Source organism: Gadus macrocephalus, chromosome 13 (genome assembly GCF_031168955.1).
Source record: "Gadus macrocephalus chromosome 13, ASM3116895v1".
NCBI classification, from domain to species: domain Eukaryota; kingdom Metazoa; phylum Chordata; class Actinopteri; order Gadiformes; family Gadidae; genus Gadus; species Gadus macrocephalus.
This window is the reverse complement of record NC_082394.1, coordinates 14,853,639-14,869,944: the sequence shown is the minus strand read 5'-3', so window position 1 is coordinate 14,869,944 and position 16,306 is coordinate 14,853,639. Positions and strand designations below refer to the sequence as shown.

General features: G+C 41.7%; 1 protein-coding gene and 1 long non-coding RNA gene across 2 annotated transcripts in view; one reads left to right on the top strand and one right to left on the bottom strand.

Moving 5' to 3' along the window:
• Positions 1 to 126: 126 nt before the first annotated feature.
• On the bottom strand, positions 127 to 863 carry LOC132470714 (uncharacterized). The gene is made up of 2 exons (XR_009528692.1): positions 730 to 863; positions 127 to 324 (listed from the first exon to the last, which is right to left on the bottom strand). It is a non-coding gene; the product is annotated as an uncharacterized LOC132470714 (long non-coding RNA).
• Positions 818 to 16,306, top strand: part of atg7 (ATG7 autophagy related 7 homolog (S. cerevisiae)) — a 42,209-nt gene continuing 26,720 nt past the window's right edge. The window contains exons 1-14 of the mRNA XM_060069521.1: positions 818 to 1,287; positions 1,916 to 2,119; positions 2,295 to 2,349; positions 2,818 to 2,935; positions 3,184 to 3,261; positions 3,396 to 3,512; positions 5,148 to 5,294; positions 5,541 to 5,629; positions 7,624 to 7,745; positions 8,770 to 8,860; positions 9,333 to 9,477; positions 10,197 to 10,355; positions 13,718 to 13,912; positions 16,106 to 16,306. The exon at positions 16,106 to 16,306 is cut by the window's right edge and continues 45 nt beyond it. Coding sequence (XP_059925504.1) covers positions 1,948 to 2,119; positions 2,295 to 2,349; positions 2,818 to 2,935; positions 3,184 to 3,261; positions 3,396 to 3,512; positions 5,148 to 5,294; positions 5,541 to 5,629; positions 7,624 to 7,745; positions 8,770 to 8,860; positions 9,333 to 9,477; positions 10,197 to 10,355; positions 13,718 to 13,912; positions 16,106 to 16,306 — 1,689 coding nt within the window. The 5' untranslated portion in view covers positions 818 to 1,287; positions 1,916 to 1,947. The remainder of the gene's footprint in view (positions 1,288 to 1,915; positions 2,120 to 2,294; positions 2,350 to 2,817; positions 2,936 to 3,183; positions 3,262 to 3,395; positions 3,513 to 5,147; positions 5,295 to 5,540; positions 5,630 to 7,623; positions 7,746 to 8,769; positions 8,861 to 9,332; positions 9,478 to 10,196; positions 10,356 to 13,717; positions 13,913 to 16,105) is intronic.

Below are 16,306 nucleotides of genomic sequence, written 5' to 3'. Positions count from 1 at the left end.
TATCTCGGCATCATTCAATATATGTGGGAATTATCTATGGGAATTATGAGGGATCACATTCAATATAGCAGAAGGATTTGTTCTGAGAGATTCCAGGAGACTAAAATAAAGCCACAGCTTTAAAAAAAAAAAAAAAAGTTTTCAAATGCATGGACGTGGTTGAGATGGAAAGTACATGAATATTTGAGTACTACAAACACATATAGTAAGCACAGAGAATTTGCTCTTTATTTAAGCAACATCACGGTACAGCAGTTTTCAACATGAACTCTTCGGATGAGGTCGGTCATCATTCTGTGTTATGCGGGTACCAGCAGAGGATGACTGGAAAACAAAATAGGAGCAGATAATCGGATGACTTTCCAAGACCTTCATATACGTCCCCTATGCATACGACGATGTATTCTGTGTGCTCTGCATTCCGTAGAGGACAGACAAGCATGCAGCCAAATAAAAACAGCCGGTTAACTTAACCATCAAACCTGCCAATTCATTGAAATTCGACGGATAGAAGGATTGGCTTGGGACACATTATAGATTTGGCAGGATATTATTGAGGCTTCTGTTTTCTTACCAGATTGATAAGTGCAATACATAATTATTATATACATTGGTTTGACATTATATTACATTATTATTACATAATATTATACATTAGTACAAAATATCGGCCAAATGTAAGCTAACTCAACGGTTTAGACAGCAAAAAAAAAGTTTCAAGTAATCCACCTTGTAGTCCACATTTCCGACCAGCCAATGACATCGCAGGAGAAACTGACCTAACTTGAATGGAAGAAATGTTGTCAGATATGCTGAAACTGCTCCGCGCCTGCACTTGCTAAACTGAAGCTATACGGTTTACTTCTATTGGGAATAGGACATTACTAAATGTTAATCCATTCGTAAGATTGAGACACTTCAATGTGTGGTTTCGCATTTTCTCATTCTTTTTGAGGTTGTGAGAGATCATGTCAAGGTAGAGGTAACGTTAGACTGCATTCCGTACTGGTTAACACCAAGAGCACCCCCCCACTAGTCCAAATGAAAAGAAGCGGCGCGTACAGGTTCTTGTCGGTATTCTCTTGCTTTTTTGTTTTCGCCTTCTTGTTTTTGTTTTGGTATTTTGTGGTTTATTCAATGGTGCACGCTCCTTGAAATGCATACTACACGTCAGATAAGCTAATGTTGTTAGCCACAACTTGGCTGTCATCCAGACTTCCCAGACTGCACTGCTTTATTTATACGACGCTCCGGTCACATGATCTCAACAAGGAAGTGATACTTTTGGTAAGTGTACATTTTATGGGATTGCGAGTTGCGTCTATAGGTCTCAAGATATGAACGGATACTTCGGGAAAACTGCTTTTCCTGCTGTTTTTGAGTTTTGATGTAGGAATCTTAATCCATTTAACTTGCTGTTGATGTGAAACTAACGTGACATTAGCTGTCAGCATGATACTGCTTTTTGTCACAACAATTTTCCCTCACCCATTAATCACATTACCACACATATCCAGCAGCTAGTCAGTACCTAATCATTATGTTACTGAACCAGCCCACCACATTGCGTGTTTTGTAGGACAGTTTAGTAGAAAGATATAGGCTACAAAAAGCCAGACTTATTATTTCATGAAAAATAATACAAAGCTAACTATTTTTAGGGGTATTTATTAATCACGTAGAACTTATGTTAAGGTGTCATCTCGCTTTTGGTTGTGGTCTGTTGAGCTAAGGGGCATAACAATATATATCTTTGACATATTTTCATAATTTTGATTCAATCCCTTCAGCTTTCTCGATAAGAGGAAGTAACAGTTCTGTGTGATACAACCACAACTTTTTTTCTTAAATTCATGATTAAGCTATGTCAAGTGTCAATATTGTATGGTAACCAGTAAAATGTTTTCCTTTCCAGTTTGGTTAAATTAGCCTATTAGTACATTTTCAATGGCGTCCAGCTCTGGTGAAGCCGGGTCTTCTCCAGTGGACGCAAAGTTGCAGTTCGCTCCCTTCTGCAGCGCTTTGGAGGCAGGCTTCTGGCACCAACTCACTCAGAAAAAACTAAATGACTACAGGCTGGATGAAAGCCCGAAATGTATCAAAGGCTACTACTATAATGGTGAGCTGAGGCGCAATAGTTAAGCTAGTATGCATTGTATGAATTGGCTTTATTTTTAAAATATTTTGTCTTTCATAATTTGAGGATTGGAAACTAGAAATGATTCTATAGTTGGAATATGAGGAAATGTCCTGTCTTGTGAAATGTCATTTTTTTTTTTTTCGGCTTTTTACAGGTGACCCAATCAGCTTGCCTACACGTCTCACTTTAGAGTTCAGTGCATTTGATGTGTAAGTGTTATATTATTTTCAATGTAACTTTCTTAAAATGTTGATATTTATTTCATGAAGAATGTAGAATGCACAGAGAAATTGTTTCACAATACAGTTTATTTTCCTTCATGATGACCAAGTATGTAACTAGGTACTGTGCCCAATTATGCAGTATATTATAGTGACCATTTATACAGTATTATAAATTTGAACACATCAACTACACTGCATGTGTCAACCAATTTGCGTAATATTTAATTTAATAACTTGATCAGATAGGTTTGATCATTGCAATTCATTGCTAAAAAATGGGCTATCGCTTTAATCTACAATCTGTGAATCTGAAACCATCCTTCAATGTATTCTTGTTTCCCCCAAAAATCGCTGTAATATAAATACATATAATAGTTTAAATTCCTGCTGTTATTCTGATGTTTGTACGTGATGTAGCGCGTCGTAAACATGAGTTATTGCCTCGTCACTCAGGGATGGAAAAACCCCAGCGCGCTGCTGTCCAGCTGTAGGAACTCTGTACAACACCAACACCCTGGATGCCTTCAAGACCACTGATAAGAAAGGTCTGCTGGAGAAACAGGCTCAAGAGGTAAGGAATCACCACAGTGTATACACTGGTCACAGATGCACGCACACTCTGAAGTTCACCGAAATGAATGTCAATTGAACTCCTATCCACCGGGTTTAGGTTGTAATCTCAATTTCATGGGATCTATTTCCTTTATATTCATTTGATTAAGTAAGAACACAAGAAATGTTATGTCGCTTTATTGAAGCTAAATTATCATTTCGACGTTACATGTCTGCTAAGCTTGTTTTTCTTTGAATCTTTTCCAGATATGGGATGCGATTCAGTCTGGGGCTGCGATGAAGGACCCTTCAGTTCTCTGCAAATTCCTTCTGCTCACCTTTGCTGTGCGTATATCTTTTAGATATTGGATTTGTAGCTTGGTCTTTCTTTCTCATTGTTTATTTTCCTGCCCATGCTCTTTCTTACTTTTTTTTTAATATTATCTTTCTTTCTTTCTGTCTACCGTTCCCCTCCATAGGATTTGAAGAAATACCATTTCTACTATTGGTTCTGCTTCCCTGCACTCTGTTTCCCCGAGGGGATAAAGATTCTGCAGCAGCCCTCTCTTCTGCAAGACGTTTTCTCTGCTAAACAGGTGGGGCGGCCGTCAATGGATCCACTCATAAAGGATATGTTATCCTTATTTGTCATGAAGGCAGATTTATACCTGCCTTAATGACAAACAATTATCTACGTCCTCACTATTAAGTGTACTAAATCTATCTTAAGGGCTGGCATTGCCCAGTGGGTTGATGGCTAGGTTGTTCTATTTGTCTGTGCTTTCAGAGGTTGATCGGTTTCAAAGTAGCTGCTATGTAATTGTTGTTGGCTGTACTGATGGCTGTGTAAAGCCCAGACAGTTAACATGCAGTTTCTTTGCTTTGGCCTGTGATCCTATTTTTCAGTCTGAAAATGATTGCGACAATCCAACCTCTTTGGATCTGAAATTGCATTTTTGTGCCCTTTCCTCCCCACACAGTGTATTCACTGTATACAATGCTGCTGTTAAAGGTCCAGTGTGTAAAATGTGGTAGCAACTAGTGGTGAGGAGCCATATGTTGTTAAATCAATACTCGGATGTATTTATTCAAATTAATATTTGAATCGAACATTATAGATAATTTTATTTATGTCTCATGAAGCCAAGTTGACGGGATGAATGAATTAGGATCTGCCAGTTGATGTGGATGTCCGCATCTGAAACGGGTTAAGCTTCTAGAATACATAGTGTAACGCCATAGTGTGTGGCTTATTACATATAAATGATATTTTACTACTTTATTGGCATCTGTTATACTAGAGGCCACTAAATGCACCACTCTTCCCCCTAATATGCACCCTAATATCGATAGACAACAGCCTAATGAATTGTGGCAGCGCAGACAGAACCTAACCAACTATGAATCATTAGGGCAGTCGCCTGATGCATTGGTCGTTAACACACCCATTTCAAAATCGTATAAATCTCTATTTTTATCAAAGATTAAGCTTTTCAGAAATGAGATTCTTGAAATAAGGCATTGTGCACTAATACTGCTACTTAAGAAGACATTCAACCAAAAATATGCTTTTCAAAGCATTTTCTTTCCGGCTTAAGAGAATTGCTTGGAAAACAAAGTGGGCAATATTCTGGAAGGCTTCTGAACACAGCGCCCACCTGGCTGCTCATGCTTTATTCATCTCGGCAACTTTGCTTTTGGAGATATAAATAGATAGCGCATTGAAAGGATCAATAAAATATTCCTGTGACCAATCAAAAAGATGTAGAAGTCTGAATGAGAACTCGGGTCGAGGTCCTTGAGGCATTCGTTCCTCCCAGCGGGGCACTGAAGGGACATGGAGGGGCCAGGGCTGGAGCCACTCCTCAATCGGTGCGAGGCCACCAGAGTATTTCCCTATGCCTCACCAGGGAACGCGGAAATAATTTATGAGGGTTTTATAACCTGGGCTGGCCAAGTGTGTCTCGAGAAAACCAAGGCAACATATGGCTACATGTTTTTGCACTTTAATATATTAATGAGACCTCGGATGTATTGATTTTAATTTTATTATTTGAATCGAACATTAAAGATAATTGAACACTTATCTATTTATATCTCCTGAAGATATGAATAAAGCAGGACCTGCCAGGTCAACCCAGTGTTCGGAAGCATTCCGGAATATCGCCCTCCTTGTTTTCCAAGCTATTTTCTTATTGAATTGATGACAATGTATCTATTCACTTGTTTAGATCGAAGCCCTGCAGGGGGCCTACGACGGTCTGTGCAGTCAGAGTGGGACCACCGCGGTGCCCTACTTCCTGGTCAGGTACACAGACGAAGGCGTGCAGGTTGCTCCCCTGGCGGAGTGGGAAACCTTCCTGACCGATAAGAAGAAGGTACGTCCGTGTTCCTAGATCTTCCCAATCTTTTATTCTACTCTCACTCACAGGATATGGTAACCTTTGCTATAAATTGTTGTATTTTGCTTCGCAATCCACACCACCTACACACAGTTAAAACACACCGCTATTTGCAACTCCATGTCATGGGTTTTAAATCTCTCTTCAGATTTTAAACACAGGCGTTTTGGATGACAGTTTGCATCATTGCCTGTGTAAACAGACTATGTTTGGCTTTTCTAGGTTACCGTGGGCGTCTATGATCCATGCACTCTGTCCCAACATCCGGGGTGGCCTCTGAGGAACCTCTTGATCCTACTGGCTTACCAATGGTATAAAGCTATGTGTGTGGTTTTAAATGTACTCATACGTGTATGTGTTTATATGTTGTGGGTTTTTTTCAAAGTTGCTAGTTCACAGGGATATATTTATATGACGGAGATAAGCCTGAAGCATGAGCCATTCATACCTCATACCTTTGCAAAGTGCAATTGAGGCTGTAAATTCTCAGATACAGTTGGCAGTAAACCTTCTAGATACTTTATCTTTGTCGTTGGCTGTTTAATCTGGGTCTATTGTTAGTGTAAAGAAAACGGATGGAGGCAGGTTACAGTTAACTGGACGAAGGGCCATAAAATATAGGCCTCGTTGTTTAGCAAACACGCCCGCACACTCTTTCTGGATTTATTTTTGTATAGATGGGTGTGTTTCAGGAGTGATGTCAGAAACATGTGAGATCAGTAGATCTTCTGAAATATCTTGCGATTTTATAAAATCTCTGTGGTCGCCAGTTCAGAACACCTCACATACCTCCATCATCATCAATGCCGACTGTTTATCTTGGCTTGGCTGAAGAAGCTCTGCATGCAGTGTAGCCTCATAGCGTCTTGTTGGTTCACTGCTTGTATGTTGACCTAAGTCACTTTGTACCATATGAGGCTAACTGTGTTAAGTGTTTGTCATCACATTCTCTAGCCACAAAAAGGAGGGCGAGAAAGAGACGAGTCATATAGCGGATACTTTTATTCTAAGCGACCAAAGAGACTAATCAAACCATAGAGCCAATATTGGAACAAATACAAAAAAAAATGCTGCAAAAGCAACATTATAAAAACTCAACCGAGTGCTGTTGCTAAGATAATAATATGAATCAGGTTCAGTAGATTAAGAAATGCCTATTCAGGGTTTTCGCAAAAAATAACGATCACTTTAAATGTTAAGTGCTATAGTAACAAAGTGCACAGGTCAGTTGATCTGACTGATCCTGATGTTCTCGGGTGACATTTATTCTGTGTAGATCATTGAGGGATTGTTAAAACATTGCAGATCCTATAGAGATCAGTCGCTCCATCCACCAAGCCGGCACCACTTATGGGAGTAGTCCAGACACTCTTGAAGGTGTCTGAGCTGGAGATGAGTTGCAGTTTGATGTCATACACCAGACCTCATTCCTTGGTCACAGTGGACCTCACAGGGCGTGTAGGGACACGAGGAAACAGAGGAGAGATGTGATGTGCATGGCTGCAGCTACAGTGTCCAAGGCTGATCGCCCCCTCACTGACTGAATGGGTTGTGGGCTGCTAGGGAGCCAGTGGAGTGATCTGTAGCACGACGTGCTAGGGAGTTGAGTCTTTTGGAACGAAGAGGGAAAAGGGACCACTGGGTCTGTCGTTTTCAAGCTATAAACTTGATCATATTCCGCCATAGAATTTGTAATGCAAAAAAAAGTTTGATCAAGTTTAGACCACCATATTTAAATTGAAGCTGAATTGTAATTGAATAAATTACTTTTAATAAGTCAATGTATTAAGAAACGCCGCCATTTTAAGGGGACAAGAAGTTACTCAGTGATTTACTGGGTTACTAGGCTACTTCCTTGTCATGTGTTTTTTTGTTGCGTCATTTGTCCATGCCCAGTTGAGCTAAGACACATTCTGGATTGGATTCTGTGTGAGGTGCATTTGAAGGCGGCAGTTGTTCTCTTTTAGCACGAGACACTAAATACATGCCCATTATAATCCGGTCAAATCAAATGTATGTGGGTTCTGTATATGTATGTAAAGATTCTTATTCTATTAATGGATTCATATTCGCATGAATTAATTACTTAATTGGACCTCAAATGTGCATCCCTCATTAAAAGCAGATTAATATTATGTATACATTTAATATAATGCACAATTGTCATAGTGAACTATGTCAATTTCATATAATATTAAACATCAAGTATGGACACTAAAAGATGAAATGCTACCCTGTTGACCCTCTCCGGTATGAATTAGGGTGAGTACCTATTTGTTGTGACTCATGCCTGTGTTTCCTGCAGGGCTTCTAAGGTGGACAAGGTGGAGGTGCTGTGCTTCAGGGACAGAACACTTCAGGGCAGCCGATCCATTCAGCATAGCATCATCTTCCAAGTCCAACTTCCTGAGGTGCCCCACAACTCAGGTGACCTTGGGTGTGCATGTATATGTGCGTGAGTGTCCACTTTTCTAACCGTGAACCGCTGCAATATATGCTAGCGCTGTCCATATGGTGGTGCTGATGACATTATAGCAGCTCTCTCGATGACGGCAATAACGTTGTTAACCAGACTGTTTGGTTGCTGGTAATGAGCTCTGACCTCTTCGTCACCACAATGAGTGCTGTCGTTTTGTTTAGCAAAGATATACTGATTGCCTTTACTGCTACTGTCCTTATAGGAGGTTCCGTTACTCTATTTGACAGACACTTTTCGTTTGGCTATTTTGTAAGCAGTATCGATTGAATTCTGACCACTGCAGGTCAGGAAGAAAGGGCATCTTCTGAACGAACTGCTCGCTCATTTGCTCTGGCATCCTTCATTATCCTTCATTATCCTGTTAACATAATACTAATGAAGGTAGTCTGCAAACCTGGTTCCATCATTTTGAATCGACATTCAAATGGATATGAACGGCACCAGAACACATACAAGGTGGGATGCAGGGGACAAAGCCAATTTTACAAAAACAAAAGGTTAATTTGTTTGGTAGAAAGGCAGCAGCTTTGGCTAGAGCCTCAGGGAAATGGAGGGTTGCGTCAGAGAAGTTGTTCAAAACTGTTTTGCAGAACTGAATAATGTTTTTTTTAATTATAGTGCAGTTTTAAATGCACTTACCCGGTGTTTGAATGGAATGAGATCAAACTCCAGCCATGAACGGAACAAGTGGCAGTTGAAAAGAAGATGCAAGGATTGTTGTTGGGATGGGTGGATGTTAGATGCCACCTACTGGCCCTCATAGCCTGTAGACGCTCCCTTCAGATCAGGTCTGGTAAAAAGTTTCCGGTTGATTTCCTACACCGGATGCTGGCCGGGGTTTCTTCAGGTGGTCAGCAACGTTCAATCCCCATGAGTATGTTCTGGGTCTAGTGAGAGACCAGCTGGAATGTTCGTCTTGTATTGGCGTGTTATTTCCATTGTATAATTTGACCTAACGTTTCGATATTGCAGTGTGTCCCAAGAGCGTGGGTTGGGAAAAGAACGCCAAGAACGCCATGAGTCCCAGGATGGTGAACCTCAGCGAATGTATGGACCCCAAAAGGTAAGCTTGATGAATACCATTGATTAACCCATCCATAACAAGGAAGGTGTGTGGAAAACCTTAGGACTTCAATATATAAATGACTGCAGTAATCTCCAGATTTGGGTCTCAACAAAATCACTTACTAGCTGAATACATTTCCTTGTAATAAATGACAGGGTATTAGTTACACATACATTTAAACAATGGTAATCGGAATGGAATTGATTGCTGCCACATATTTAACACATTAGATCACCTTAGAACTCATTTTGAGACTCAGGTTGCATATTCTTTCAAGCGAGATAACATAATAAGACATGTTATGGTAACGGTATCGACTACAGTATTTCGACTTGGATCGTTAGAAATTAGGTGATTGAGTCGATTATAGTCCCTGCACACTGTGACTCATATAATTACCACTCATCATCGTATTTAAACCGGGTCTGTGTGAGTGTTTCTCCGTGCACGTCATACTGTCTACCTCCAGGCTTGCGGAGTCCTCGGTGGACCTCAACTTGAAGCTCATGCGATGGAGGCTGGTTCCTTCCCTGGATCTAGACAAGGTGGTCAGCACCAAGTGTCTGCTGCTCGGGGCTGGGACTCTGGGCTGCAACGTAGCCAGGACTCTCATGGTACAGATGGATGGATGGATGGATGGATGACGAATGAATGAACACTTTTGGACATTTTACTTTTGACCCTCTGTTTATTTCCCTCGGAACATGGCGACGCGGGCGGACATAACGGTCTAAACAAGAGCATGTTTAGCTGTGGGGCGTTAAAGTGGCTCCGTCAAATCCTCAACCCTGTGGGATTAACACTGTCTCTCATCTCAGAGTCCCTGAGCACAGGATTAGTCATGTTTCTGTTGCTGTCCGAACTCTCATGCTGCCATGAAATATTTCAACAGCTGTTAATCCTTAAAGATTTCAAAGCTGTTTTTGAAAGACGCTTTTATCCTTATTTGGTATTTTGTCCCAATAATGAAAATGATCTGAAAAAGCTCAGTTTCATGTTATTCATCCCCAAGGAATTGTGTCCCCCAGATACTTTTCCCAAAGGGATTGTGTATTTTTGTTTGGTCCCCATTGTCCTCACACAGCCCATTATTTATTAAGTGCTGTTGAAAAATCACTGAAAAGGAAAACACAGTGGAAGCAAGAAAACAAAATAAGAATATCTCTCATATGAAATGATCAGACCTATTATTACCATATAATGAAAACATTACCAAAGGGTTAAAAAACAGTTTCTTCACATGTACTACCAGTCATTCAGTATTAAATGAAAAATAACCACAAAAACATATATTGTACTGTGTTGGCAATACCTGTTCATCCTTCCTCTCTAGGGATGGGGTGTACGTCACATCACGTTTGTCGACAACGCAAAGATCTCCTACTCCAACCCGGTCCGGCAGCCTTTGTACGAGTTTGAGGACTGCCTTGGAGGGGGCAAATCCAAAGCAACGGCAGCTGCCGATCGACTCACCAAAATCTTCCCAGGAGTGGTGAGTAGTTGATGGTGGTTAATCAGAAAGTTTGTTATTAACAGTAGTCTACATGTCTTCAGTCAGACTAATAGGTGAAATAACTCTCTTTCAACTTGTTGATTGTTGGTCTGATTCCCTGGTTTGGCTAACTATAATAACAAGGAATTACTGATAATGGCTGACAATGATGGATGTTTGCTTGTTTTGCTCATTGTGTCAGTTTAATCTCGGTGGATAAACATATTCCCTTTTTGATTGGTCGTGTCTGCGCTGTGATGTGAGCCGACCTTGCAGAAAATGAAATGCTCTCATTATTGCGTGTTTATGCTGGCAGTCTCATTATTTGGTTAATTAAGGAGCAGGATAGGGTTTACACTAAGCCCCCTGCATGGGAGGGAAATGTCAGTCCATCACTAAGGAAACGCACAATAAGCAAGACCCATGAGGGCCATGTGTCGATGTGGAAGAAATCCCCCATCCTGAAAACACTTTCACAACGCATGCGTCGGACAACGCATGCTTATTCATGCTGTGTGTCTTGTTGGTGATAATGAAAATCAACATCCTGCTGAGCCCAAGAGGGAATTTCAATGTGCACATTATTGTATGTGCGCATCATATTGTTTATCTGAAGTGCTTATATATGAAATTGGTTTTCTGACAATCACAATTACGTCTTGATCAGTGAAATTGCAGTGCCCTTTCTCACTTTGATTTGGCCGCTGTATCAGCAGTTACCCCCACGACCCCTGCCCCCTTCTAGTTAGCCGGAAGTCCCAGTTTGTCTCACTCTGTGGACTCATAGGTTGTGATGTAATTGCTGGTACAAAAAGATGAATTACCACCAATCCCCGATTGGGTTTCAATCTCTCTCACACTCTCTCTCTGTCTCGCTCTCCCTCCCCTTTTCTCTTTCTCTTTGCGTCACTTTAAGCCTCCCGCCAACACACCACAATGGTCTGGCATTTGCCAAAAAAGTTTTGCCACGGTTTATCTGTGCTCTCACTCCCAGCATGACTTTCTATATGTAAGCCCTCCGCTTGTCTCTCGTGGACTTGGCTTGGAGCCCTCACTATGTGAGGCATGAAAAGGACTCATCCAAGACTTGCAAAGGCTCCCAAAACGGTTGTGGCAGGTCATGAAAACATTCAAACTGCACGCATTGTCTGCTTACAAAGGATCAGAGTGACGCTATGTGCGTGTTTAACACAAACTTTTTTCTAGGTAAGGTTCTATTTATGTTTTGTCGACACACTGGCCACGCCTTTTTGAAGGTTTATGATATCAACACTGACATTTAAAAAAAGATAGTGAAATCTGTTTATTTAACCTTCCGGGAAAGGTTAGGGAGCCTTTCTATACAAATATAATACCCTAGAAGCGTAGTGTGTGACTTCTCCGCCTAAATGCTTAACATGACTCTTCAGAACATGACCCTGAAAGAACCCATGATGCTAGACTCACTTCAGACTTTGTATTTGAAGGATTCGTCTTTTTCTCTACTCATTTCTTATAGCTTGTCAAGTTGTGGTACGATTTTGGAAGGCATTATTCTCAGGAGAGCCTGGTTGTCATTAAAAACGCAATGGTCTATCTATCTCGCAATATTTGTGTCCCTCTCTGCCTTCTTGTGGTTCCAATTATAGCTCAGACACAATAGCTCTAACTAAATAGTTTTCACGCCAAAGGTGATGCAGATTTGATTATACATTTGGCCGAGTAAAATGCTGCTGTTCTGCACGGAGAGTCACAGCCAATGTCGGAGTGGAGGATAATGAGCCCTTATTTTCGGATATTATGTTACATTGTTTTCAACACTACAGCAAACTGAAGATGATTATACTTTGCATTTGCAATGTGCACATATTCCAAATTGATGCAAAGGAACTAACATAAGCTGTGGCTGTCTCCAGACAGAGCCCATTTCAACCTAAATAAGTGTTTGTTCTCGGATTTGTTTGCCCTCATCTGGTCAACGTCCTCATCGAGCAGCGGATATTTATCCCTCCGTTTCTTTGTTCATCTTTCTCTAGTTTCTCTCTCCCTCACCCAGCTCGCTTCGATTGAGTTGGTCAAGATCTGGGTCATTATAAATTCAGTCTGGGTGACTTGACCCTCTGTAAGGAGTGTATGCTTCAACCTGCCGGCTTTGATGACGGAGCTCTCCGCACACGGCCACACGGTTCCTCTGCCGGGTCTCCTTATGCACACCGTTTATTAGGGCTTTGACTTTTTCCCAAAAATCATATTCGAAGTTTGTTTGTTTATTAATATTAATATTAGAATATATTCGAATATCTATTAATAATATTTTGACCATTAAATGCCTTCAGTAAGACCTGGATTGGGCTTCACGAGATGTGTTTACCGCGTTGCTATGGTCACCGGTGTTGTGTATTCCAACGGTTTATTAGGTTTCTAATAAATCGCTGTCTAATCAATACTTCATTCACTGCCTCTTCCGTGGTCATTACAATATTATGAATAGACTGCGTCAGGTTCTCCGACGTCCCTCCCTCTTGGCCTGCCCATAACAGGTTTGATTAATAATGACTGCCTAATATTCATTCGAATTTTTGATTTATTTTTTGATATTAGAATTTTATTCGAATAACGAAGTTCGGAGTCAAAGCCCTACCGTTGATTGGAGGGCTAGGAGCTGTCACACTAAATTTGTACCGGCTGCCAAATTTGTACCGGGCGCGTCATCCATACGTAATCCACTCCAAATCTGCCTGGCAACAGATGATCGCTTCGTCCGTTGCATCGCGTCGAATGACGTGAAAGGTTCACGAACATTCGCGAACCTTCTATCTAGCGATCCGTTATCTGTATTGTGCTATTTCGTCCTTGACCTGCTTTAAACACTCAGTTTACTTGCTATATTTGATTAAACAATTAAATACAATACAAATATAAAGTAAAAACAAGTGTTATCTAGATCCGTTTTCTGTATTATGTTATTTCGTCTTTGGCAACATGAGCGCAAATGTTTTTTGAAACCTGCCCGGCAACGGACGACGCGATCATCTGCTGACAGGCAGGTTTGGAATGGACTACGTATGGATGACGCGCCCGGTACAAATTTGGCAGCCGGTACAAATTTAGTGTGACAGAGCCTTGCTTTGGGATCATTTACTGTTCATGTTGAGCCCAAACCACCACAAACCGGCCGTCTTGCGAAGCCTTGCATGAATTTTCCAAAGGCAACATTGACTTGGAGTGGCGCGTGGATCTTTTTTTTTTTTATATACAAAATTGATGTGGACTTATAGAAAATAATGACCAAAATACATATAATTGAAGGCAATGCAGATTGAATGTCAATTGTTTCAAAGCATTCATTGAAATAACCCCTTCACCCTCCCCCCCACCTGCAGAACACCCGGGGCTACAACATGAGCATCCCCATGCCGGGCCACCCGGTGGACTTCTCTGCCGAGACGCTAGCACAGGCCCAGAAGGACGTGGAGCAGCTGGAGAAGCTGGTCTCCCAGCACGACGTGGTCTTCCTGCTCATGGACACTAGGGAGAGCCGCTGGCTACCCACCGTGGTGGCCGCCAGCCAGAGGAAGGTACCGTACTTCCAGTGGAAGGGACTGGTCTGTTTGGGAAGCCAAGGAAGAAGGGACTAGCGTGTAGTTCCTCAAACGGCCATTGGGTGTTGCATAGTAGTAGGTGGGGGGCAAATGACCCCGCCAACGCCCGATATTCTATGCCACAAGGGTTAGGATCTCGGTGGCTAGTTCACCTCCAAAATGTTTTTCCTGAAGGTTCCTTGAAGGTTGAAGAAGTTGGAGGAGTTTTGGCCACAGACTAGTGCAAGGCAGCCATTCATTCAAGAAACTCCATCGAGGGCGACACACTGTAGGAAACCAATTGATGTTCACAAAACGTGTGTAGGTAAATGGGTGATGTCCAGGAAGCTACGTAGTACGTACACATGTCCACCCCACAGACTGAACAGGTTTGGAGTTGCACGAGATCTAAGCAGCAAATTAGTTTGACGTTCACACTCTAACTGAAGCTCTCGCAAAGAGTTTGGAATACTGTAAGAGGGACATGTTTTTTGGGCAGTTAAGATTCCTTTCAAGCTCTAATTCATCAAAACACAACAGTGACGGCTTAATCTGGCTCAATATTAAATTCAGAATATAGAAGGTCATAAACCTGGCGACCGCCCAGCACCAAATGAATACTTTTGAAAGTTAGCGCGCAACCAATGTCCTAACCGAGTTAAGGGTGTCAGTTTACATAGGGAACGTATTCGATGCCTTTAATGTGAGTAGAAAGCACAACACATAATAGTGGTTTTCTCTTTGGAGCAGAACATTTGCTGAATGGAATTCAGTTAGTGGCCAAGCAGTTGTAAACAGCTTTGACCTTCGATGGCCCAACTCAAGAATTATTGTTTCCTGTTAAGTGTTTTGCGTCTGCTGTAGAATTGTCCTCATCGCTGCAGCTTTTTTAATGGTCACGGTAGCTTGCAGTGAGCCCAATGAGCGCACATAGCGAACACGGCCAAGACATTAATAGTTGACATGCTGTCGGTAGACCCGTTACTGTGGCAACATGGCTAAGCACTAAACGTTCAGTGAAAGGTTCAACGTCCTTAAAGACAGGAACTTTTACTTGAAGAATACGACTTTAGATTTTACACAATAAAACAGAAAAGGGTTTGTTGCTTATTGAACCTGTGAGTACTTCAGTAGAACTAAGTAGGTTTATTCCTTCTTTTATTTTTCATCTTAAGAGTTGCTTTACGCTTCCAGCTCTGTTCAAAAACATCAATTTTGAAGGGGTTTGTAATTATGTCATTGTGAGTTTAAGCACCAAGGGGGCTCAAGCACCAAGTGCATGACGCATGACTTGAACAGAGGCCATTCACCCAATGAACAAAATAGGCAATTTTTGCTGCCATCTGAAATTCTAGCTGCAACCCCATTGTGCAGATAAGGTAACATGATTATTTTAAGATGTGAAGTGATTTTTTGTTTTTAATTGTCTTCAAAGCTAATGGTGACTACCAACACACACACACTGCTGGAGAGCACTGCCAGCCTTAATCCACTGAAAACAAGATTGTGGAAATACCAAAAATCTATCCCACTAGCTTGCATTGATAGCCTAGGTCACTTCGTTTTGCCAGAATGGGCTGGTACTTCATGATTTTATCGTTAAAGGCAATGTAGAGAGATCATACACACAGCCTATTTCATGTAACAGCACTTCCCTTCCGTCTCTGTTGAAAAGCACCACTTCAGGCCAGGGGTGTTGTGGATATTACAAAGCACATCAATAGAGCTGCTAAACAACCTTGGCAGAGTTGTTTAGCATGATCATATTTTCTGGAAATGCTTCCTTAACAGTGCTAGCAATAAGAAGGCTTACTATAAGAACCATTTGGTCATGGCGTGCAATATAAAGTCCTTTGTACGTAGTACAGCCATTTACAATATGGGTAACTGATTCGAGTTGATGGCCAGAGTCTGAGTGCATTATACAGTGTGGATGGTGGTGTGCAGTGTACCATAATGCCAGATTATATTTGGTAGGTAGCACCTGCAGTCTAGCTTTGACACTGAAAAAGAGGCTGTGAAACAGAGTGGTCGGCAAAGTCGATTGGGCGGGCTAGCTTTCCCTGCAGTCTGAGTCAAGTCCAGTGTGGTTTGGTCTCTTTTTGTTTTATGTCAAGATGGACAGGCAGACATATGATGATTGTACTGTATTAAGGTTGCAGTTTGTTTCTGTTTTCTGTCGATCTATAGCTGGTGATGAACGCAGCTCTGGGCTTCGACACCTTTGTTGTCATGAGACACGGCTTGAAGAACCCCCCAGCCAATCAGGATGCGGGAACAGGCGTAGACTCCTCCCCTTCCGCCTCTTCTACTTCCTCTTCCCAGTCCACTCCGGCCGGCGCTGCCCCTGCGGCACAGGGGTCCTCTCTGTTCTCCAACATTCCCGGACAC